We start from the raw sequence: 23,796 nt of genomic DNA, 5'->3' as shown, positions 1-23,796 counted from the left end.
CAAGACAGGAAAGGTGGTGTGTGTCCCACTGTCCCAGGCCACCCCTGTGGCAGCACCTTCTGACTTGGAGAGATATAGGGAAGCTGAAAGGCCATAAGCACAGTTGGGGCAGGGTGGGGCAAGGGGCAGGCAAGGAAAGGCAGCGGACCAGGGCAGATCTGGGGGGACTGAGGTTACCCACTCCCCTCCCTGTCTTAGTCCTTGTCCTTAGGAGAGTGCAGTGAGTGAGGCGGTTACAGTTTACCAACCCCAGGCATTCCTCCCCCAATGGCCTCATTCCACCCCTCCTTTTTCCCTTGTGAGGAATACAGGGCTTGAGCCAGGCAACCTGGGTTTGAACTGGAGCCCCCCGCCCCCCTCTTCCAATGACTAGCCAGGTAGCCTTCTTGTCTCAGTTTCTCATCTGTGGAATGGGGATTGCTAATGAGTTAACAGCAGAACCTGGAGCAGGGAAGAGTGCAGTCACTCTTAGCTGTGGCCACGGGTATTTGGCCCTTATGCCTTCGGAGTGTGGTGTGGGGCAGGCACAGGGCAGAGGCTGGGGAAAGGACAGTTGAGGTGACGAAGGCACAGGAGGCCAGGTCTCCTGAGGACTGCAGGCTCACTTTATTTCACCAGAAGCACCTGTTTTCTTCTTTTACTCCGTGAAGGGCAGAAGAGCTTGAGCAGCATCCCGAGCAGGCTCAGCATGGTGCCCACCAGCAGCAGCTTCAGGCCCTTGAGGCGGGAATTGCTGGCCTTCCCCTTCCAGGCCTCTTCTGCCTCTCGCTGTTGTCTAGCTTTCTCTCTCTGCAGAACCTCCATCGTACCCACATGGGGCCTGGGGTTGAATCGAGCCACGAGCTTCTGGTGCACGAAGCACTTGTAAATGGCTGGCCGGAAGACCTGCAGCCGCCTGCCCCCAGTGGCGGGGTCCAGGATGGTGCTCAGGTCCTGGCCGGAGAGCTGGCCCTGCCAGGTCAGGGACTTGCTGTCGGCTTCCCAGATGATGGGCCTGCAGAAGAGGACAAGGTCAGCGGCAGCCCCCAGGGAGGAAAGGACAAATGTCCGAGGGAGGTGGAGACAGCAGCACCTCCCCGGGGAACAGCAGACAGCACCCCCTCTGAGGAGCACTACTGAGCAGGGAGCAAGGGGAGGGTGGGGGCAGGACGGCTGAGAGTTTTTGGAGCCCTACCCCTTACTGAGTGGGCGACTTGGCCAAAGGCTCCAGCTGTCTGAGCTTACATTTCCCCAATCTGAACCCTGGGGGGTAGTAATTGTACCTACCTCAGAGTTTATTCAGAGGTATTAGTGAGAGTGCTTGCTGGTCTAAGTGATTTGTGGCCCCTGTACCTGCTTGGCTTTGTCTCCTCCACTCTCCCCTCTCCTCTGCCCCAGCCACACTGGCCTCCTTGATGTTTCTCTGACATGCTGGACAGGGTCCTTCCTGCCTCGGGCCGTTACCCTCAGGGCTCCCTCTGCCTGGAACGCTCCCTCACATACCTTCTCAGAGACGCCTTCCCTAACCTCCTTATTTGAAATTTTCACCTCACCCACTCCATTCCCCCCTCACTGCCCTTATCACCACCTTAAATACTGAATATTTTATTCATGTGATCGATGATCGCTCCATGAGGGCAGGAATCTTTTCAGTTTCATTTTGCACTGCATCCCCGGTACCTGGAACAGTGCTTGGTTTATAAACACACTCAGTGGTAACTGAGCAGCATTTTAAGTGAGTAATTTGGAAAGCAAATACGCGATCAGGCATAAAACGCACCCGTTGTGTGAGGAACAGAGGGGACACTTAGAAGACAACATCGGCAGGGCCAATAATCTACAAGCAGTGACATCTATCATCGTGGAGCGGTTTGCCAGACACTGTTGTGTCTTCCCAGTCATCTGTCCCCTTAGACATCACAATGAACCCATGAGGCCAGGGCCAGCAAGACCTCTGTACTGAGTTGGATAGTGAGGTTTTAATCAGACCTCAGAATGTGACCTTATTTGGGAATAGGGTCATTGCAGATGTAATTAGTTAAGACGAGGTCAGACTGCAGGACAGTGGGTCCTAAATCCAATATGACTTGTGTCCTTAAAAGAAAAGAAGTGGGCTGGCCTTAGCTCAGCGGTTCCTTCTAGTCAAGCCTTTGCCAACCACTCTTGCTGGTGAGGGTGGTTTAAGACCTGTGGGCACCCCCCAGCCTTTTTCTAAAAAAAAAAAAAAAAAGAAAGAAAGAAAGAAAGAAAGAAAGAAAGAAAGAAAGAAAGAAAGAAAGAAAGAAAGAAAAGGAGAAGAGCCACAGAGACACAGGCACACGGGACTAACACCAAGTGATGACAGAGGCAGAGATTGAAGTGACGCAGCTATAAACCAGGGAAGGCCCAGGATGCCAGCCACCACCAGGAGACAGGAAGAAACAATGATTCTACCAGCATCTCAGAGAGCACAGGCTCTGCTGACCCCTTGATTCTGGACGTCTAGCCTTCAGACTTGTGAGAGATTAAATTGCTGTTGGTTTAAGCCACCCAGTTCGTGATACTTTGTAATGGCAGACCTAGCAAACTAACACAACCCCTATTCTACAAACAGAGAAACTGAGGTCTAAAGAGACACCAGAGCCCAGAGTCACATGGCTGGAAAATGGCAGAGCTGGGACCAGAACCCAGGCCTAGCTGAGCCCAGAGCTTGAAATAAAAACCTCACACAAAGTGCCACTCCACTTGGCTCCCTAAAGACACGGGCAATTCTTGAAGCCTCTCTTGCCTCTTCCCTCAAGTTCCCAATGACTGGCACTTGGGAAATCCTTGTCTGGCAAAGGACATGGAGTAGGTGTCCCAGTCTAGATGGAAGGAGGGATTCATCGTGCACTCTCCTGCACTTATGAACGGTGGTATTTTTTAGGGAGTAGGTATTGCTTTTATACTTAAAGTGGGAGGAAGGAGGAAGGGAGACAAAATGACAGGAGCATGAGAAAAAAGAGAGAAATAGAAGTCACAATGGAATAAACAAGAAAGAGAAAACCAGATGGAGGTGGTGAGGCCAGATTCCACAGAGCCCATAGCTGCAGAGGCCCCAAGAGGCTGTGATGGCTCTCCCCTTGCAAGAGAGGGGCTGCCACTGGGGTGTGTGGGGAAGGAGGGCAAGGGGACCGCCTGGTGTGTGTGAGATGAAGGGTCTGCACTGCCACTTCCCACCACAAATCTCCTTGAGCAAGGACTGCATCCCTTCCAGCTGCAGTTCCCCACCTATCAATGGACTTCCTTGGAGTCCACAGTTCCTGGGGCCAGAGTGGAGGGATGGGAGAGGGTGCGGTTTGTGAAGAGAGTTTGCCCAAGGCCCATCCCCAGTGAAACCAGGAGTGGTTGTAGTTCTTATTACTGGGGTAGGGGCAGGCAGGTTGGGGAAGAGAAGGAAAATGGGGAGATTTCTCAGGGGCTCCAGGCAGGAAGACAAGAACATGAGTGTGAGCTGCAGGAGGCAGCCCCTGAAGGGCATGCCTAGGGCACTGTCCTGCCCTCTGGAGCCTGCTGACCCTCCCAGATGAGTCAGAGGCCTCAGAGCCCCACAGCTACCCAGGCTTCCCCCAGTACAGCCCCTCCACTGGCCTGGGCTCCTCCCATCCCCACCCTGACCACTCTGGGCTGTGTTGCTGCTGGGCAGGTGGCTTCCTGAGGGCAGGAACTCTGAAGACTACCATGTCCACAGCACTGTCCAGCACAGGGCCAGGCACAGTCAGCCAAGCCCTCCCCGAGTGTTAGATGCTCTTCTGGCTGTGTGAAGCAATAGTGTGTGGGCACCAGGGGGTTCTTACCAAAGGAACATCTGAAGAAGCCAGTGCAGAGACTGTGGGGCTGACCCATGTAGGGAACCCGCCCCTTCCCCTCCCCCTCCCCCCCCCCCCCCCCCCGCCCTTCTCTCCATGGATTAACCATGAAGGTTCCCAGACTGAGAGAGCCTGGCTAGGGGCCAAGGGCAGGGCTGGTGTGCACTTCCACTACCTATAGATGGATCCTAAGAAGCAGGTGAGCCATGCAGATCCTGACTCCTCACTGAGCTCGAAGTTGTCAAAAGCAATTTCAAAAGCAATGTTCTTCGTATTTGATGTTTCACACTGGACATGGCAGGCTTCTATCTGCATCTCAGGTCGCATGCGGCTGGACCACAGCCTAGCATTTCCCAGGTAGAGCAAGCAGGGGACGGAGTTCCCCAGAGGCTCCTGGATGTAGCAATACCCCAGGCGTTTGCGCTCACCGGGCTCGCCACAGCGGTTACAGTCCTGCCAGGGCTCCCAGTGGGTGAAGATGATCTCCTTGCTGCCCAGACTCAGGGTCTCATTCTGCAAAGGCTTCTGGCCCAGGTCTCTATGTGTAATGTGAAGGGTGCTAATGTCCTGGAAGTCAATCTCATACTGCACCACTTGGATGTCTTTCTTGTCCCGACAGCTGTATAAACCCGTCTGGGATGGCAATGGACTTCTAATGAGAATGCTGCCTTCAGACATTGCTTCTATGTTTGAAACACCGAGGGGGTGGATGGACCAGTTGGTCCCATCTTGTAGGAAGTAGTAGTACCACTGTGCATCAGAAGCGTTGCAGTACAGAGAGACATCATTGTTGGAAAGTAGGGCTCGTTGGCATCGCTTGCTATGGGGACAGCTGATAGGAACATAGAAACCCAGCAGTGGGACAGCAAAGCTGAGCAGCAGCCACAGGGTGGTCATCATGGTGGACTGGGACTGTGGCAGTGGGCCGGGCACCACCCTGGACATTGTGAGGTCACTCATGAAGCTCAGGCTTCAACCCTGGGCAGCAGAATGAACTGGAGTACACCCCATGGGTGTGTAAGGTCACAATCCCTATTTGTTTTGTGACAAATGAACAACCCTATTTAATTTCTCTCCCAAGCCCTCCACTTTGCTTGGGTAGGAGGAGGCTTAATTTGTCTATTCAGGATTTTCACTACCACGCCCGTGCTTTGGCATTAAAGTGTCACATGCAAACCTTCAACATGTTTTCCCTGAACACCTACTATGTTCTGGGCATACTTCTTAGTACTGGTTATGGAGAGATGAATAAATCCTCTGGTTACCATTCGGACCTCCTACCTCTCCAGCCCTCCAGCCATGTTAGCCTCCCTGCTGTCCCTTGAACACAAAGCAAAGGGCTCCTGGCTCAGGACCTTTGCACATACTAGTCTCCGGCTCTTCCCACAGATATCTGCATCACTCAATTCATTTTAGCTCTTATTTCTTGCCACTTAATTATTTTTTATTTTTCAGTTACAGTTGACATACAATATTATATTTGTTTCAGGTGTATACCCCAGTGATTTGAAATTATATAACTTACCAAGTGATCATCCCAATAAATCTTGTACCTTCTGGCACCATACATAGTTATTAGAATACTAGAGGCCTGGTGCACAAATTCGTGCACCAGTGGGGCCCCCCTGGCCTGTGGGATTGGGCTGAAACCAGCTCTCCGACATTCCCCAAGGGGTCCTGGATTGCGAGAGGGCACAGGACAGGCCGAGGGACCCCACCGGTGCACAATCGGGACCAGGGAGGGATGCAGGAGGTTGGCCAGCCGGAGAGGGACTGCAGGAGGGCTCCAGGGGGTGTCTGGCCAGTCTTGCTCAGTCCCTATCAGCCAGATCCCAGCAACAAGCTAACCTATTGGTTGGTGCGTCAGCCCCCTGGTGGTTAGTGAACATCACAGCAAGCAGTTGAGTGGCCTTAGCATTCGTTAGCATATTACGCTCTGATTGGTTGAACGGCCGACCACACAACCAGTCACTTAGCATATTAGGCTTTTATTATATAGGATTATTGAGTATATTGATATATTGCGGCACTTTACATCCCCATGACTATTCTGTAACAACCATTTTATACTTCTTTTTTTTAAAAAAAAAAATACTTTATTGATTTTTTTTACAGAGAGGAAGGGAGAGGGATAGAGAGTTAGAAACATCAATGAGAGAGAAACATCAATCAGCTGCCTCCTGCACACCTCCTACTGGGGATGTTACTGCAACCAAGATACATGCCCTTGACTGGAATCGAACCTGGGACCCTTCAGTCCACAGGCCGACACTCTATCCATTGAACCAAACTGGTTAGGGCCATTTTGTACTTCTTAATCCCTTCATCTTTTTCACCCATCCGCCAACCCCCCTCTCATCCAGCAACCCTCAAAATGTTCTCTGTATCTGAGTCTGTTTCTATTCTGCTTGCTAGTTTATTTTGTTTTTTTAAATAGTCAATTGTTGATAGGTAAGTATTTATTGCCATTTTATTGTTCATATTTTTTATCTCTTCCTCCTTCTCCTCCTCCAGCTGGTCAAGTGGAATGAAGTTAACTAGAAGAGGACGTTCTGCCAAGAAAAGGCGGGGACCTGCAAGCGGGCCACGTCAGAACAAAGTCTTGCAAGCAAGACTTATTGTTCAGAGGCAGAATTTTCCTGATAAATAGTCCATGAGGGCATGGAAAGTTCAAGGGAGGGTACACTGCTGCAGGTGGAAAGGGTCTTTGTATAACATAGGAAATCAATAGTGTAATGTATAACTTAGCTTAGATGATCACATAGGCATGCCTGTTTTTCATTGTCTCTTGCTGTACTCCATTGTTATTTGCTGTACTCCCCAAATAAAAGCCATGAGAGCTTTGGGGGCTTTGCTACTTGCCTGAGTGAGCGGTAGCCCTCTGCTTCTCTAAACTCAATCCTGCACGCCGAGATCACCTCAGTGTCACCGTTCACAAACAGAACATCAACATCCTTCTTCTTCTAAGACCTTTCAACGTCTCTATATATAAAGAGGTAATATGCTAACTGGTCCTAACAGTGTCACAGTTACGACAGGTAAGGAGGAGGCTGCCTGCACATGCGTGGCGGGGCGTTGCTCCCGGAGATGGGGTGGAAGCAGGGAGGTGCCCAGCAGAGGCCCCGTGCCCGAAAGGGCGGGGTTGAGAGCCCGTAGCGCCCGTCTCAACAGTCCTTCACCACCCACTGCTTGCACTCAGAGCGCCCCGCTGCTCACCTGCCTGGGGAAGGAGCGCAGCACAGCAGACACGAGGTTTCCACGCTCTCCTCCGGCACTATGATGGGGTGGAGCTGCCGTGTTGCTCTAGAGATGGAGACAAGGTGGAAGTGGGGAGGCGCCCAGAGAAGGTGGGGCCAGCCTGAGGCAACTCAAGGGACTGAGGGTGGGGCTTGAAGTGGCCATAGAAGGCCAGAGGGGTTGGGGGGCTGGGCCAGGCGCACTGGAGCTCTGCGTGGAGAGGTTTAGGTGTCAAGGCAGGGTGGTGGGTGGGTGGGCGGGCCACACGATTTCATGCCTTGGGCTGCTAGTTCTATATAATAAAAGGCTAATATGCAAATAGGCCAAACTGCGGAACAACTGAACAACTGGTCACTATGATGTGCGCTGACCACCAGGGGGTGTGTGCGGAACATGGCGGGCATTGGCTGCGGTGGGATGGTAGAGCACGTAAGCATTGGCACCAGACCAAGGCGGAGCACTGGTCACTGCCATTGGGGCGAGCCTCTGATGGTTACTGAAAATTCTTTGCTTCTGCACACCGTGGTCCCACCTGGTGCTCACACCTGCTACCAATGCTGGAGCCACCGCTTGCACCCACTGCCAGCACCTGGCACCAGCCCCGATCACTTGGCGCTATCAGCGGGTGCAAGCGGCGGATGCTGGCCCCAATCGCCCCTCCAGGATTCTCCACCTCTGCCTGCTCCTGAGGGGCGATCAGGGCCAGTAGCCGCCTCTTGCACCTGCTACTGGTGATGGCCCCACTTACACCCGCTGCTGGCATCGGAGCTGTCGCTCTCACTCACTGCCGGCACTGACCCTGCTTGCACCCGCAGCTGGCACCAGAGCCACTGCTCACACCTGCTGCCAGTGCCCGATGCCAGTCCTGATCGCTCAGCGCTGTCAGTGGGTGTGAGCGGCAGCTGCCGGCCCCATTTGCCCCTGAGGGCTTCTCCACTTCCCCTTGCTCCTGAGGGGATTTCGGGGCAGCAGCCACTGCTCACACCCACTGATGGTGCCAGCCCCACTTGCACCTGCTACTGGTGCCGGCCCCAATCGCTCTGCACCATCAGTGGGTGCAAGTGGGGCTGGTGCCGTCAGTGGAGTGGCAGCAGCAAGAGCAGGGCCACTGGCAGACAGGGGACCAGGAGCCGCAGCGGGAGGGGACGGGCAAGGGCATGGAGGATGGGTCGAGACACACCTCTGTGCCCACTGCAGCCTCATGGCCCACAGTTCCTTTCAAGGTGCATAAATTCTTGCACTGGGCCCCTAGTTTCATATAATACTGGTTTGGTGATAATGAACTCCCTTTAGCTTTTTCTTGTCTGGGAAGTTCTTTATCCTTTCCTTCAATTCTAAATGATAGCTTTGCTGGGTAACATAATTTTGATTGTAGGTACTTGCTTTTCATCACTGAATATTTCTTGCCAATCCTTTCTGGGCTACAATGTTTCTGTTGAGAAATCAGCTGACAGTCTTATGGGAGCTCCCCTATAGGTAACTAACTGCTTTTTCTCTTGCTGCTTTTAAGATTCTCTCTTTGTCTTTAACCTTTGGCCTTTTAATTATGATGTCTCTTGGTGTAGGTCTCTTTGGGTGATCTTGTTTAGGACTCTCTGAGCTTCATGGACTTGCATATCTATTTTCTTCACCAGGTTAGGGAATTTTACTGTCACTGTTTTTTTCAAATAGATTTTCAATTTCTTACTCTTACTCTTCTTCTGGCACCTCCATGATGCAAATATTGGTGTGCTTGAAGTTGTCCCAGAGGCTCCTTACACTATATCTTCATTTTTTTTGGAGTAATTTTTCTTCTTGCTGTTCTGATTGGGTGTTTTTTGCTTCCTTATATTCCGAAGTTCTGGTTTGATTCTTGGCTTCATCTACTCTACTGTTGAGCCTCTGTAAATTATTCTTCATTTCAGTGAGTGTATCCTTCATTTCTGATTGGATCTTTTTTATGGTTTCTATGTCCTTTTTTTATGCTGATGAAGTTCCCACTAAGTTCTTTGAGAATCCTTATAACCATTTTCTTGAACTCTGTATCTGTTAGTTAGCTTGCCTCCATTTCCTTTAGTTCTTCTTCTGGAGATATCTCCTGTTCTTTCATTTGGGACCTGTTTCTTTGTCTCCACATTTTGGATGCTTCCCTAAGTTTGTTTCTATGTATTAGGTAGAGCTGCTACATTTCCCAGACGTGGTAGAGTGGCCTTGTGTTATAGGTGTCCTGTAGGGCCCAATGGCACAGGCTTCCCAGTCACTGGAGCTGGGTACTCCAAGTGTGTCCCTGTGTGAGCTGTGTGCACTGTCCTGCTGTAGTTGAGCCTTGATCGCTGTTGGCATCACTGGGAGGGATTGACCTTCAGGTCAATCGGCTGTGAGGACCAGCTGCGACTACAATACAGAAGCTGCTGTGCAGGAGCTGACCCTACAGAGCAGAACTTGTTTCAGTGGGGCTTTAGTGTTCTCCGAGTCCACCCCTTAAGTGTGTCATTCGTGGAGGTGGTAGGGTTGTAATCTGGCATGGACTGAAGCTATCTACCAGGTGCACTGGGTCTGGGGCCTCCAGGGACATGCAAAGTCAGCCATTGCCTGTGCCCTGCCTGGGGCCTCCTAGCACAAACTACAGAGTGATCTTCAGATGGCTGCTACTTGTGCTGGGCTAGGAGGTGCCCATGAGAGGCCAAGCTGCATACCAAGGCTGGCTGCTGCTAGTGCTGGGCCTGGGGCCACTTAGCAAGATGTAAAAGGCATGCTGAGGCCAGATGCTGCTTGTTTGCAATTTGTGAACCTTTGAGAGATTTTAGGAAAGTCTGGAGCAGGAGCCAAGGCAGGCAGTTTGTGTGGAAAAGCCACTGGAAATGGCTTGGGTGGGCCTGCAAGTTAGGTTGGGTGGGGTCTCAGGGAATCACCAGGGTGGGGTGAACAGTGTGAGCTAGGTTCATGGAGACTGAGATATGGCGCCTGCCAGCTGTGTGTGTGTGTGTGTGTGTGTGTGTGTGTGTGTGTGTGTATGTGTGGCAGGGGGGCAGTGGGGATGGAGGTCGTCTCAAAAAAGGCACAATGGCCTCTGCCAGCATTTTTGTCTGGCAGAAGTTGTCCTCTAGCTCTCATCCTGATGCTAGACAATTCGGTTCCTCTCCATATGTCCCTGGTGCCTTTTGATCTGTTGCCCCAGTGCTGGAGATCAGAGAGTGATTCTGAGAAACTGTACATGGGCCCCTTAAGAGGAACTGCCTGAGACTCCAGTAGCTACTGTTTTACTCAGCCATACTCCCTGCTGGTTTTTACAGCTAGAAATTATGGGGACTTGCCTTCCTGGCACTGGAACCCTGGGTTGAGGGGCCTGGTGTGGGGCTGGGACCCCTCACTCCTCAGGGGGGACCTCTGCAGCTGAGAAATCCCTCCCGATTTTTATCCAGCACACGTGAGTGTGGGACCAGCCTGTTCTGCATCTACCCTGCCTATCAGTCTAGATGTGGCTGCTTCTTTAAATCCCTAGTTGTAGGACTTCCATTCGGCCAGATATCCGATGGTTCTGAATGATGACAGTTCTGTAGTTTAGTTGCTATTTTTATGTGGGAGGATCTGAGCCTCAATTTATTTTAAACAAATAAATATTTTTCTCATCCCCTGCCCCTTACCAAACCCTTTCCTAAAAATCCTTCTTAGTTCTGAAATTTAAAATAATTGTTGTGCAGGCTTGATCTTCCTTCATTCACTCATTTCACAAATTTTTACTGAGTGCCTACCATGTGCTGGCCATTACTCTAATCACAGCAGCGAACAGGTTAGAGTTAGGCCCAGAAATCAGGATTTTAAAAAGATTCCCGGGTGATTCTAATGTGCAGCCAAGGTTGAGAACCACTGAGTTAGACAAAGCCTCTGCCCTCCTTGAGTTTACCTTCTAGTGCAGTGGTTCTCAACCTTGGCTGCACATTAGAATCACCTGGGAATCTTTTTAAAATTCTGATTTCTGGGCCTCACCCTCCGGAAATTCTGATTCTTTGTTGCTAATGTTGTGGCCCCACCCCATAACAAAGAAACCGAATTTCTGGAGGATGAGGCCCAGAAATCAGGCTTTTAAAAAGATTCCCAGTTGAGAATGTGCAGCCAAGGTTGAGAGCCACTGTTCTAGTGGAAGAGACAGATAAAATTAATAAATAACACAAAATGTCAGATACAGTAGATTCTCATTATTCACAGTAACTTTTTCTAGAAAATAAAAACTTTATTATTTATTTATTAGAAAACAAAAACTTTATTAAGTCACTGAACTAGCAAATACTGCAACACTGCTCTTAGGAAAAATACATGGTTAGGGTACTATAAGCCTTTGGTCATAAGTTTTTTGTCCACTGACCAACATATAATCTTGCTTTAGATGTGTTTCTGTTTAAAGACACCATACTTAATATATATTGTTGATTCATTAACATTGAACTTGCAGCCAACAGCTGTAACTCATGCCTGAATAGAGCTTACCTAACACATGTACTTTCTTCATCTGGCACATCACACAATTCTTGCACTTAGGAACATTACTCGTAGACAGCACTTCAGCATTTTGAGAGCCATTTTATTTTTTTGCGGGGGGAGCCATTTTAAACAGAAAAATCACCGCCCCCCCCCCACACACAAGCACAAAAATGCAAAAAAAGTGGCACCAAATAGACTGTGAAAAGGATACTTATTAATAGTAGGAGAGCTAAAACAAGAAGGCAGAGTGTCAACTTGTTCAGCCTCAGCTGGGAATGTGTGTTGTTAGGTGACTCAATGTTTTTTACCACTCTGTGCATGTCTGTAAATGACTGTGAAAACTGTGGGTATTGATTTGGGGATTACAAATAAATTTTAGCAAGTAGGTGAATTCACAAGTATGGAATCATCAACTAATACAAACTGACTATATTAATAGCTAAAGGAAAAACTGAGCAGGGAAATTGTGATAGAAAGTAAACCAGTGGTTTTCAACTTTGGCTGCACAATAGAATCACCTGGGAATCTTCTTAAAATCCTGATTTCTGGGCCTCATTAGAATCACCTCAAAGATTCCCAGGTGATTCTAATGTGCAGCCAAGGTTGAGAACCACTGATTAGTAAACGATGCTGGCGTGTGGGTGTGAGCTCTCTGGGAGCACTCTCTGAGAAGGTTAAGTTTCATAAACACCTGAATAAATTGAGATAAAGAGCCATGTGGATATTTGAAGAAAGACTATTCCTAGGAGAGGGCTAGACCCTGACATGGCTGTCTGGTTAAAGAGTAGAGGCCAGAGTAACTGGAGGATTAGGTAAGGGGCGAGTGGTGTGTGGGTAAGGTCAGAGTTCATTGAGTCTTTGCTAAGACATCCTGCCTTCCTCTTTACCTGGCTTCTTAGTTAATGCCCCTGCCCCATGTGGGGACCTCTACAGGTTGTATTTGGCATAAGCTTTATGCTTACGCTCTGAAACTGTTGCTTTTATGGTATAATGCTGCCAACACCACCTCAGGAGTGATATCCTCTCTGTTCGCACATCTCCTCTGCTCTCAGACCTACTAGTACAAAACTATCTGGATTTTTTCTGTCCTCTTCCCAGGACTGTATAAAGTCCCTCTATCTAAGCCACATTAACATCGATACTCCTATTGCTTCCCCTCTGCCTTCTCCCTCTCTCTTTGGCTTTCTCCTCAGCCCAGGGAATCTTTTCTAAACAGGTAAGCAGGGGTATCGGGAAACTGAGAAAGCCCACTTCTAGTTTTCATTTTAACTAGGTGAGATGTCACAAACTGGCTGAAAAAAATGTTTTAATTGGCCTCATAAGGTGTTTTTAGAATATTTAAATCAATGACCAATGTAAAATTCAAGAGCTATCATATAAGAATCCAGATTGCCTGCTATTCTTCTTTTTTCCCCAAAAAATACATTTTATTGACTTTTTTTTTTTTCCAGAGGACGGGAGAGGGATAGAGTTAGAAACATTGACGATAGAGAAACATTGATCAGGTGCCTCCTGCACACCCCTCACTGGGGATGTGCCTGCAACCAAGGTACATGCCCTTGCCCAGAATTGAACCCGGACCCCTCAGTCTGCAGGCTGACGCTCTATTCACTGAGCCAAACCGATTAGGGCATTCCCTGCTATTCTTTAAATAAGTAGGTGATATTTCTGCTTAGTGCTATAATCGAGTAGCTTATGTCATAATAATCCTCTTGATAACAAGTGTAGACTTTAAGATAACATGATTAATATGTCTAAGAGATGACAAAATGATGATTTTGAATCTACATAAGAGAATCAAAAGAAAATACTAGAATTAAAAAATTAAGAATTCACTAGAAAGGGTAACAATCTATTAGATACAACAGAAGAGATAATTAAGAAAATGACTTTAAACAATAAAGAATTTAAATTTTAAAAAAGAAAGAAAATGAAAGAGGGTCCACAGAAAAATATCTATACTGCAGCATGCAAAGGTAGAAAAAATGCAGGAAAAAGTATAAGAGACTGATGAGACAAGTTCATAAAATGTTCTCTATGACCAAAGTCCATACAGTGGGGCCTTGACTTACGAGTTTAATTCATTCCGTGACGGAGCTCGTAACTCAAATTACTCATATGCAAATCAAGAAGTGAATGAGACACGAGATGCTGGGCTGATGTTGTGGCGTTCACTGTGACGTTTGCTGCGCCAACTAGCGGTGGGGTATCTAAAGCTGGCTCATAACCCGAATTTTAGCTTGCAACTCAAAGCAAAAAATCGGCCGAGAGACAGCTCGTATCTCAAAAAACTCGTTAGTCGGGACACGTGTAAGTCAAGGCCCCACTGTAGTTTGGTACCTATATTTTCTTCTATGTAACTTATTGTTTTGGGTCTTATATTTATGTCTTTGATCCATTTTGAATTAGTTTTTGAACACGGGACAAATTGTAATCCAGTTTCACTCATTTGCATGTAGCTTTCCAGTTTTCCCAGCACCATTTATTTTTACTTTTAAAAATATTTTTATTGAGGAAGGGAGAGGAAGAGAGAGACAGAAACATCAATGATGAGAGAGAACCACCAATTGGCATGTGCCCTTGACCAGAATTGAACCTGGGACCTTCAGTCTGCAGGCTGATGCTCTATCCACTGAGCCAAACCATCTAGGGCCTCAGCACCATTTACTGAAGAGACTATCTTTACTTCATTGTGTGTTTCTGGCTCCTCTGTTGAAAATTACCTGTCCATATACATATGGTTTTATAGTTGGACTCTATTCTATTTCATTGATCTGTGTGTCTGGTTCTCTGCCAATACCATGCTGCTTTGATTATCGTAGCTCTGCAGTATAATTTGAAGGAAGGTAGCGTGATACCTCCAGCTTCGTTCTTTTCCTCAGGATTGTTTTGGCTACTTGGGGTCTTTTGTGGTTCCATACAAACCTGATGATTTCTTTAAAAAATGACATTGGGATTTTGATGGGGATTGTATTAAATCTGTATATTGCTTTGGGTAATATGGCCATTTTAACTATGTTGATTTTTCCAATCCATGAACACAGGATATTTTTCCATTTTTTGTGTCTTTTTCAATCTCTTTGTGATTGAATCTCTTTCAGTGCTTTGTGATCTTCAGTATATAGGTCTTTCATGTTCTTTGTTAAGTTTATTCCTAGGTATTTTATTCTTGATCATGGTATCTCCCCTGCCAGGTAAGTATAAGGTATTTTATTCTTTTGGTTGCAGTTGCAAAAGGAATTATTTTTTCTTTATTTCCCCTGAAGTTTTGTTATTAGTATACAGGAAGGCAATGGATTTTTGCACATTGATTTTGTATCCTGCAACTTTACTGTGTTTGTTAATTGTTTCTGATAGTGTTTTGGTAGGGTCTTTAGGGTTTTCTATATACAGAATCATGTCATACACAAAAAGTGACAGTTTGACTTCTTCCTTCCCTATTTGGATGCCTTTTATTTCTTCCTCTTGCCTTATTGCTCTGGCTAGGACTTCCAGTGCTATGTTGAATAGAGTGGTGAGAGTGAATATCCTTGTCCTGTTCCTGATTTTAGATGGAAAGCTTTCAGTTTTTCACCACTGAGTATGATATTAGCTGAAGGTTTGTAATAGACTAGAGGCCCGGTGTACAAAATTCATGCACAGGTAGGGTCTCTGGGCCTGACTGGTGATCAGGGCTGATTGGGGCCTTCTGGCTGCCAGCTGGGACCTTCCTTCTTTCCGCACCGCCCCCTGGTGGTCAGTGCACGTCATAGTGAGTGATAGAACTCCCAGTCTCCTGGTCAAACTCCCACAGGGACACTTTGCATATTGATTTGCATATGTTGAACCATCCTTGTGCCCCTGGAATGAACCCCACTTGATCGTGATGTATTATTTTTTGATGTACTGTTGTATTTGATTTGCTAGTATTTTGTTTAGGATTTTTGCACCTGTATTAATTAGAGATAGTGGTCTGTAGTTTTATTTTTTTGTGTTATCTTTGCCAAGTTTTGGTATCAGGGTTATATTGGCTTCATAGAATGTGTTAGGAAGTACTGCCTCTTGTGGGGGGGGGGGCCTGTCTAGAGTGTTCAAAGACATTCTGAGTGTGGGAATCCTAATCAGGATGTTACTATACGCAGGTGCAAAAGCAAGGACGCAGTAAGCTATATACTGTGCAGGCATGCCTTTCTGTTGCCCAAATACTGAGGTCACTATTTGGCATAAAGCCTCTCTTGTTTGGCCTTTTTTGAGCTTGTATATAAGTTGCCACTGACCAGCCAGTGAGAGGCTAATGTTATGTGAGGCTGCTTAGTCGGGCTACTGTGTTTATATAGCTCCTATGTTGGTGGCTACGTTGTGGGGAAGATGTATTACTGACCAGCTGGTGCTGGCTATTTCACTAGGATGGCTCCAGTATTTGCTACTGTATTAGCAAGGACTACTTTACTAGACTACTTTGTCTAATAGCTCCTTAGTAGCAATGGCTACTTGGGCTACAATAAAGACTCTCTTATATGCCCATGACTTCTCATGTCTTCTCTGTCTTCAATCCAATAGGAAGATATAATGATCCTAAGTTTACACAAACCTAAAAAAGTATAAAGCAACACCTGAAAGTACTAAATGTTGAAATAGACAAATCCATAGTGGAACATGGAAACAAAAATTTAGTAGAGAAATGGAAGATTTGGACCATACAATATAGACTTGACCTAATTCATATACAGGGTGGGGCAAAAGTATGTTTACAGTTGTAAGTACATGAAACACAGAGTTTATTCTTATATTATTATTTATAAATTATTGTATTATTTTCCATATGAACTACTAGAAACCTGCTTTTTCCCCACTCTGTACGTGGAACAGTGCACCCAAATTTAGAACATATGTTCTTTTCATATTCACACGAAATATTTGTCAGAACTGACTATATTTTAGGTCATTATTGTTAAAGAAATTGAAATGCATTTTTAACATTTGGAATTAATCTGGGCACATAAGACAAAAAGATAAGAACATTACCACATATTTGAAAATTATATAATGAAATGTCTAAATAACCAATGAGTCAAAAGTGAAATCATAATTGAAAATAAAAAGTATTTTTAATTGACTGGAGATGAAAATATAACTTATCAAAACTTGTGAGATGCAGGTAAGTTGTGCTTATGGGAAAATTTATGGTCTGATTACATATTTTGGAGGGAAAAAATAAAAATAGAGATCTAACCAATCTCAAATATCAGAAATCAATTAGATAAAAAACAAAAAAAGTACAATAAAAAAATTAAAAAGTCAATTCTTAAAAAGGTGAATGATACTGATAAAGCCCTAGCAAGATTGATTAAGAAAAAAGAGAAAGGACCTACATAATGAATATCAGTAATGAAAAATGAGACATTACTACAGATCTTAGAAGAATATTACAAACAAATTTTGGGCAAAACTTCTGAAAATTTAGATGAAATGGATAAATGTATTAAATAAATCAACATTGGCACACAAAAAAAGTATCTGAAGGATTTTACATTTACTATTAAAGAAATTTAATCTGAAAGTTAAAAACATTATACCCATAGAGATCCAAGATGGCAGCAGAGTAGGTAGAAGCTACATTCACCTCCTCCCAGGACCAAACTGAAATTACAACTAAATTATAGAACAATCATCCTGAATAACCAACTGAAGACTAGCTGAAGAGAAGTCTTATAATCAAGGATTTACAGAAGAAGCCACATTGAGACTGGTAGGAAGGGAAGAGATGTGAAAAGATCTGGCTTCATTCCTATAGGTGGCAGCTGAAGTTTTGAAGGGATATCTCAGCTGCAAATTTCTGAGAAGTTTGGGGTTTAAACCCTAAGCCAGGCTCCTAAGCCTAGAGCACCAGAGCTGGGAGAAGACAAAATAACATCTGGCTCTGAAAAGCAGAAAGGTTTCTGTACACAGAGAGTACAAAGGGTCTGCTAAAGACACAGGCACTCTCATGAAGGGCCAACACACAAAATTTTGTTCACAGCCACTCAACCTGAACTCCAGTAGAGGGAGGGTGAAGCAGACTAGAGTTGCGTGAAGAGAGTCTGGGGTTCGTGGCTCAGGGAGGGGGTTGAAGGGAAAGCCATCAGGATCCCTGTGCAGAGCCATTGTCCCATACACCAGATTCCATCTTGTTTGGGTGGAACTCCCTTCCATGCAAGCATCAGCCTAGGGGAAAGCAAAAGCCCCACCTTCTGCTCTCCCTCTTGCCCCACCCAGTGGACCTATGTCCTGCTGATGAGTACAGACTCTTTCAGTGACTGAGCCTAATAGGCAGCTGACAGGTGGAGGCAGACAAAGGCAGTTGGAGGCAGATCTCATTGGGGTGCCTTGGGACTTTTTCTGATCTGCCACCAGGCCCGGTGCTAGTAAAAGCTGGCCTTGTTGTGCAGCTTGGTCCTTCCCTCACAACCATGCCCAGCTGAGGCAGCCACAAAATGTAGATTGCAAGTAGCTCCAAACAGGCTGCCAAGGGCCCATCACAGGTAGCGTCTTACACTGGCCTGTACCAAAATTGCTCCCAAGAGGCCCAGAATCAACACACTCAGTGGCCAGCTTCAGACAACATCAGAGGAGGATCAAATAAGATTCATAGACAGCATGCCCAAAAGGAGATCTTGGCAGGCACCAAACCCTGCTGAGAAAAATTTAGCTTCATGTGGTCAGCACCTGCACAGCAATTGCACACTGTGGTCAGAGTTGAGTCTCACAGTCAGCCAGCCTGAGAGTCAATCCCATGAATGACTAGGCCAATAGCAATCAAGACTCAATTACAATAGGAGGGCTCACACTAAGGACATTCCTATAGCACCCAGCTCAGGTGATCAATGAGCCTGCATCACTGGACCCCACTGTACACCTACTACATAAGAACAACCAGCAAAAACCAAGAGTCATAGCAATTCTACCTCATGCATAGAAACAAACACAAAGAGGCAGCTAAAATGGTAGACAAAGAAACAGGCCCCAAATAAAAGAATAGGAGAAATCTCCAGAAGAAGAGCTAAATTAAATGGAGGCAAATAACTTATCAGATATAGAGTTCAAAGTAATGGTTATAAGGATGCTCAACAGCATGAAAAAGGATACAGAAATGAAAAAAAGAACCAATCAAAAGTTCTTCATATGAAATGAAGAACACACTGGAAGGAATAAAAAGTAGTTTGGCTAAAGCAGTGGATTGAATTGTGGATTTAGAAGAAAGGGTAGAAAAAAACACCCAATCAGATCAGCAAAAAGAAAAAAGAATTTTAAAAAGTGAGGATAGTTTAAGGGACATTTGGGACAACATGAAGCGTAACTTTTGCATTATAGGAGTACCAGAAGGAGAATAGAGAGAGCAAGGAATTGAGAACCTATTTGAAGGAATAATGACTGAAAACTTCCCTAACCTGGTGAAGCATGTTACTTAGCCTCCATGTTACTTAGTAACAGGTTCAGGAATCACAGAGAACCCCAAACAAATGGACCCAAAGAGGCCCATACCAAGACACATCATAATTAAAAATGACAAAGGTCAAAGACAAAAATCTTAAAAACAACCAGAGAAAAGCAATTAGTTACCTACAAAGGAGCTCCTGTAAGGCTGTCAGCAGATTTCTCAACAGAAAATTTTGCAGGCCACAAGGGATTGGCATGAAATATTCAAAGTGATGAAAAGAAAAGACCTACAACCAAGACTACACAATCCAGCAAGGCTATAATTTAAAATTGAAGTCAAAATAAAGAGCGTCCCAGACTTCCCGTGTCCCCCTGCCCTCCGCCCCTCCCACACGCACACACAAAGCTAAAGGAGTTCATTGCCACAAAACAAGTATTGCAAGACATGTTAAAGGGCCTGCTTGAAGGAGAAGAAGAAGAAGAAGAAGAAGAAGAAGAAGAAGAAGAAGAAGAAGAAGAAGAAGAAGAAGAAGAAGAAGAAGAAGAAGAAGAAGAAGAAGAAGGAGAAGAAGAAGAAGAGGAGGAAGAGGAGGAGGAGGAGGAGGAGGAAGAGGAGGAGGAGGAGGAGGAGGAGGAGGAGGAGGAGGAGACTAAGGAACATAGAGCTAAAGGAATAAAATGGCTAGGGTGGATGAATAGTGATAAAAAAAATAAAGAAAAGAATAAAATGGCAACAAATAAGTACTTATCAATCATCACTTTAAATGTAGATGGCTTAAATGCTCCAATCAAAACACACAGGGTAGCTGAATGAATAAGAAAATAAGACTCTTTCCTGGCTGGAGTGGCTCGGTGGTTGAGCGTCGACCTATGAACCAGGAGATGACAATTCGATTTCCAGTCAGGGCACATTCACTGGGTTACATTCACTGATCTCCAATGTGGGGCATGCAGGAGGAAGCCGATAAATGATTCTTCCTCATCATTGATGTTTCTATCTCTCTCTCCCTCTACCTTCCTCTCTGAAATCAATAAAAATACATTTAAAAAAGGAAATAAGACCCATATATATGCTGTCAAGAGACCCACTTCAGAACAAAAGATACATATAGACTAAAAGTAAAAGGATGGAAAAAAGATATTTCATGCAAATGGAAATTTTTTAAAAAGCCAGGGCAGCAATACTTATATCTGACAAAGTAGACTTTAAAACCAAAAATATAGTAAGAGACAGAAAAGGACACTACATAATGATAAAGGGGGCAATCTAATAAGAGAATATAACCCTTGTAAGCATTTCTGCAATCAACATAGGAGCAACTAAATATGTAAAGGAAATCTTCAGGGAGAGATTGGCAGTAATATAAATATAGTATGGGATTTGAACACCTCATTGACATCAATGGAGAGACCTCTCAGACAGAAAATCAACAAGGAAATGGCAGCCATGAATGACACACTAGATCAGATTAATTCAATTGTTATCTTCAGAGCGTTTCACCTGAAGCAGCAGAATATACATTTTTTTCAAGTGCACATGGAACATTTCCTAGGATAGACCACATATTAGGACACAAAACAAGTCTCAATAAATTTAAGAAGATTGAAATCATATCAAGCACCTTCCCTGATGATAATGGTATAAAACTGAAAATCAATATATAAAAAAAAGAAAAACACACAAAGACATGGAGGCTAAGTAACATGCTACTAAACAATGAATGGATTAACAATGAGATAAAGGAAGAAATCAAAAGATACCTGGAAACAAAAGAAAATAAGAACACAACAACCCCAAATCTGTGAGATACAGGGAAAGCAGTCCTAAGAGGGAAATTCATAGCATCACAAGCCTATCTCAAAACACAAGAAAAAGCTAAAATAATCTAACTTTACACTTAGAGGAACTTGAAAAATAACAACAAAAAAAGCCCAAAGTGAGTAGAAGAAAGGAAATAATAAAGACCAGAGCAGAAGTAAATGAAATAGTCTCTAAAAGAACAACACAAAAAAATCAATGAAACTAGGAGCTGGTTCTATGAAAAGATAGACAAGACTAACAAACCTTTAATGAGACTCATCATGAAAAAAAAAGAGGACCCAAATAAATAAAACCAGGAATGAAAGAGGAAAAGTAACAACTGACACCACAGAAATACAAAGGATTGTAAGAAAATATTATAAACAATTATATGCCAACAAACTGGACAATCTGGGGAAAAAAAACTATAAATTCCTAGAAACATACAATCTTTCAAAACTGAATCAGCAAGAATCAGAGAATCTGAATAGAAAAATTACAAATAGTGAAATTAAACCAGTAATAAAAAAAAAGAAAACCTCCCAACAAACAAAAGTCCTGGACCAGATGGCTTCAAAGGTGAATTTTATTAAGTATTCAAAGAAGAACTAACACCTATCCTTCTGAAACTGTTCTAAAAAATTCAAGAGGAGGCAAGACTTCCAAGCTCATTTTAAGAGGCCAGCATTATCCTAATTCCAAAACACTACAAGACAACACAAAGAAAGAAAATTATAGGCCAATATCCCTGATGAACATAGATACTGAAATCCTCAACAAAATATTAGCAAACCAGGTCAAGCAATCCATTAAAAAATTACGCCATGATCACCAGGTCAGTGTGGCTCAGTGGTTGAGTGTTGACCTAAGAACCAGGAGGCCATGGTTTGATTCCCCGTCAGGGCACATGCCCAGGTTGCAGGCTCGATCCCCAGTGTGGGGTGTGCAGGAGGCAGCTAATCAATGATTCTCTTGCATCACTGATGTTTCTCTCTCTCCCTCTCTGAAATCAATAAAAATATATTTTATTTTAAATGTATTATATTGATTTTTTACAGAGAGGAAGGGAGAGGGATAGAGAGTTAGAAACATCGATGAAAGAGAAACATCGATCAGTTACCTCTTGCACAATCCCCACTGGGGATGTGCCCGCAACCAAGGTTCATGCCCTTGACCAGAATCGAACCTGGGACCCTTCGGTCCGCAGGCCAATGCTCTATCCACTGAGCCAAACCAGTTAGGGCAATAAAAATATATTTTAAAAATTACACCATAATCAAGTGAGATTTATTCCGGGGATGCAAGGTTGGTACAACATCCGCAAATCAATTAATGTGACATACCACATAAACAAAATGAAGGATAAAACAATATCAATAGATGCAGAAAAAGCCTTTGAAAAATTCCAGCACCCATTTATGATAAAAATTCTCAGCAAAATTGGGAATAGAAGGAATATGTCTTAATGTAATAAAGGCCATATATGACAAATGCACAGCTATCATACTCAATGGGGAAAACCTGAAAGCATTACCCTCAAGATCAAGAATAAGACAGAGATACCCACTTTCACCACCCTTATTCAACACACTAGAGGCCCGGTGCACAACATTCGTGCACTGGGGCGGGGGGCCCCTCAGCCCAGCCTGTGCCCTCTCACAGTCCGGGACATCCCCTGAGGGTTCTTAGTGCTGCCACGGAGGTGGGTGAGGCTCTCGACGCCACCGCCGCTGCTCTTGCCAGCTGTGAGCTCGGCTTCTGGCTGAGCAGCTCTCCCCGTGTGGGGAGCTCACTGACCACCAGGGGGCAGCTCCTGCATTGAGCATCTGCCCCCTGGTGGTCAGTGTGCGTCATAGCAACCGGTCATTCTGCCATTTGGTTTATTTGCATATTAGCCTTTTATTATATAGGATTACTGAAAGTCCTAGTCATAGCAATCAGATAACAAGAAAAGATAAAGGACATCTGAATTGGGGGGAAAAGTAGTAAAACTGTTATTATTTACAGATGACATAATACTGTATATAGAGAGCCCTAAAGATTCCACCAGAAAAGTATTGCAATTGATAATTGAATTCAGTAATGTAGCAGAAGTATCCTGAAATCAGTTGCATTTTTATACCTCAACAATGAACTACCAGAAAAGGAAACAAACAAAAAGCCCCCACACAATCTCATTCCAATTGTTTCAAAAAGAATAAAATACCTACTATAAATTCATCCAAGGATGCAAAAGACCTGTACTAATAAAATAATAAGACACTGAAGAAAGAAATTGAAGAAGATACAAATAAATGGAAGCATATACTATGTTCATGAATAGAAAGAATTAATATAATTAAAATGTCCATTACCTAAGCAATCTACAGATTCCACATAATTCCTATCAAGATACCAATGGCATATTTCACAGAACTAGAACAAATATTCCAAAAATTTATATGGAACCACAAAAGACCCCGAGTAGCAACAGTGATCTTGAGAAAGAAGAAAAAAGTTGGAGTAATCACATTACCTAATATCAAACTATACTACAAAGCCACAGTAATAAAAAGAGCAAAAAAACAGACATGTACTAGTAGACCAATGGAACAGAACAGAGAGCCCAGAATTAAAGCCACCCCTTATATAGTCCATTAATGTTTGACAAAGGAGGCAAAAACATACAATGGGCTAAAGACAGTCTATTCAATAAGTGGTATTGAGAATACTGGACAGATACATGCAAAAAAATAAAATAAAACTGGACCACTTTCTTACACCATACACAAGAATAAACTCAAAATGGATTAAAGACTTAAAGGCAAGACTTGAAACCATACAAATCCTAGAAGAAAACATACATAATAAAATCTTGGACATTTCTCATAGCAACATTTTTCCTGATATATCTCCTTTGACAAGGGAAACAACAACTAAACAGGACTACGTCAAACTAAAAAGCTTTTGCACAGCAAAGGAAACCATCAACATTTGTGCTCACCTGGTTCCCCACAGCAGGTACAGTCCTGCCAGGGCTCCCAGTGGATGAAGTTGAGTACACTGCCACCCAGTCTTCGGGTCTCATTCTTCAGGGGCTCTTTGCCCAGACCTTTGTGT

At 44.6% G+C, this 23,796-nt stretch overlaps 1 protein-coding gene across 1 annotated transcript; it reads right to left on the bottom strand.

Annotated features, from left to right (window-relative positions):
* Positions 1 to 606: 606 nt before the first annotated feature.
* On the bottom strand, positions 607 to 4,721 carry FAM187B (family with sequence similarity 187 member B). Its single transcript, XM_036345578.1, has 2 exons — positions 3,982 to 4,721; positions 607 to 994 (listed from the first exon to the last, which is right to left on the bottom strand). The coding sequence occupies exons 1-2, from the start codon at positions 4,704 to 4,706 to the stop codon at positions 607 to 609; spliced, it is 1,113 nt and encodes a 370-aa protein (XP_036201471.1). The 5' UTR covers positions 4,707 to 4,721.
* Between the last annotated feature and the right edge of the window lie 19,075 nt (positions 4,722 to 23,796).

The sequence above is a fragment of the Myotis myotis genome, unplaced genomic scaffold (genome assembly GCF_014108235.1).
Source record: "Myotis myotis isolate mMyoMyo1 unplaced genomic scaffold, mMyoMyo1.p scaffold_m19_p_19, whole genome shotgun sequence".
NCBI lineage: Eukaryota > Metazoa > Chordata > Mammalia > Chiroptera > Vespertilionidae > Myotis > Myotis myotis.
Note: the sequence above shows the minus strand (reverse complement) of the source record. Positions and strands in the feature narration are given on the sequence as shown.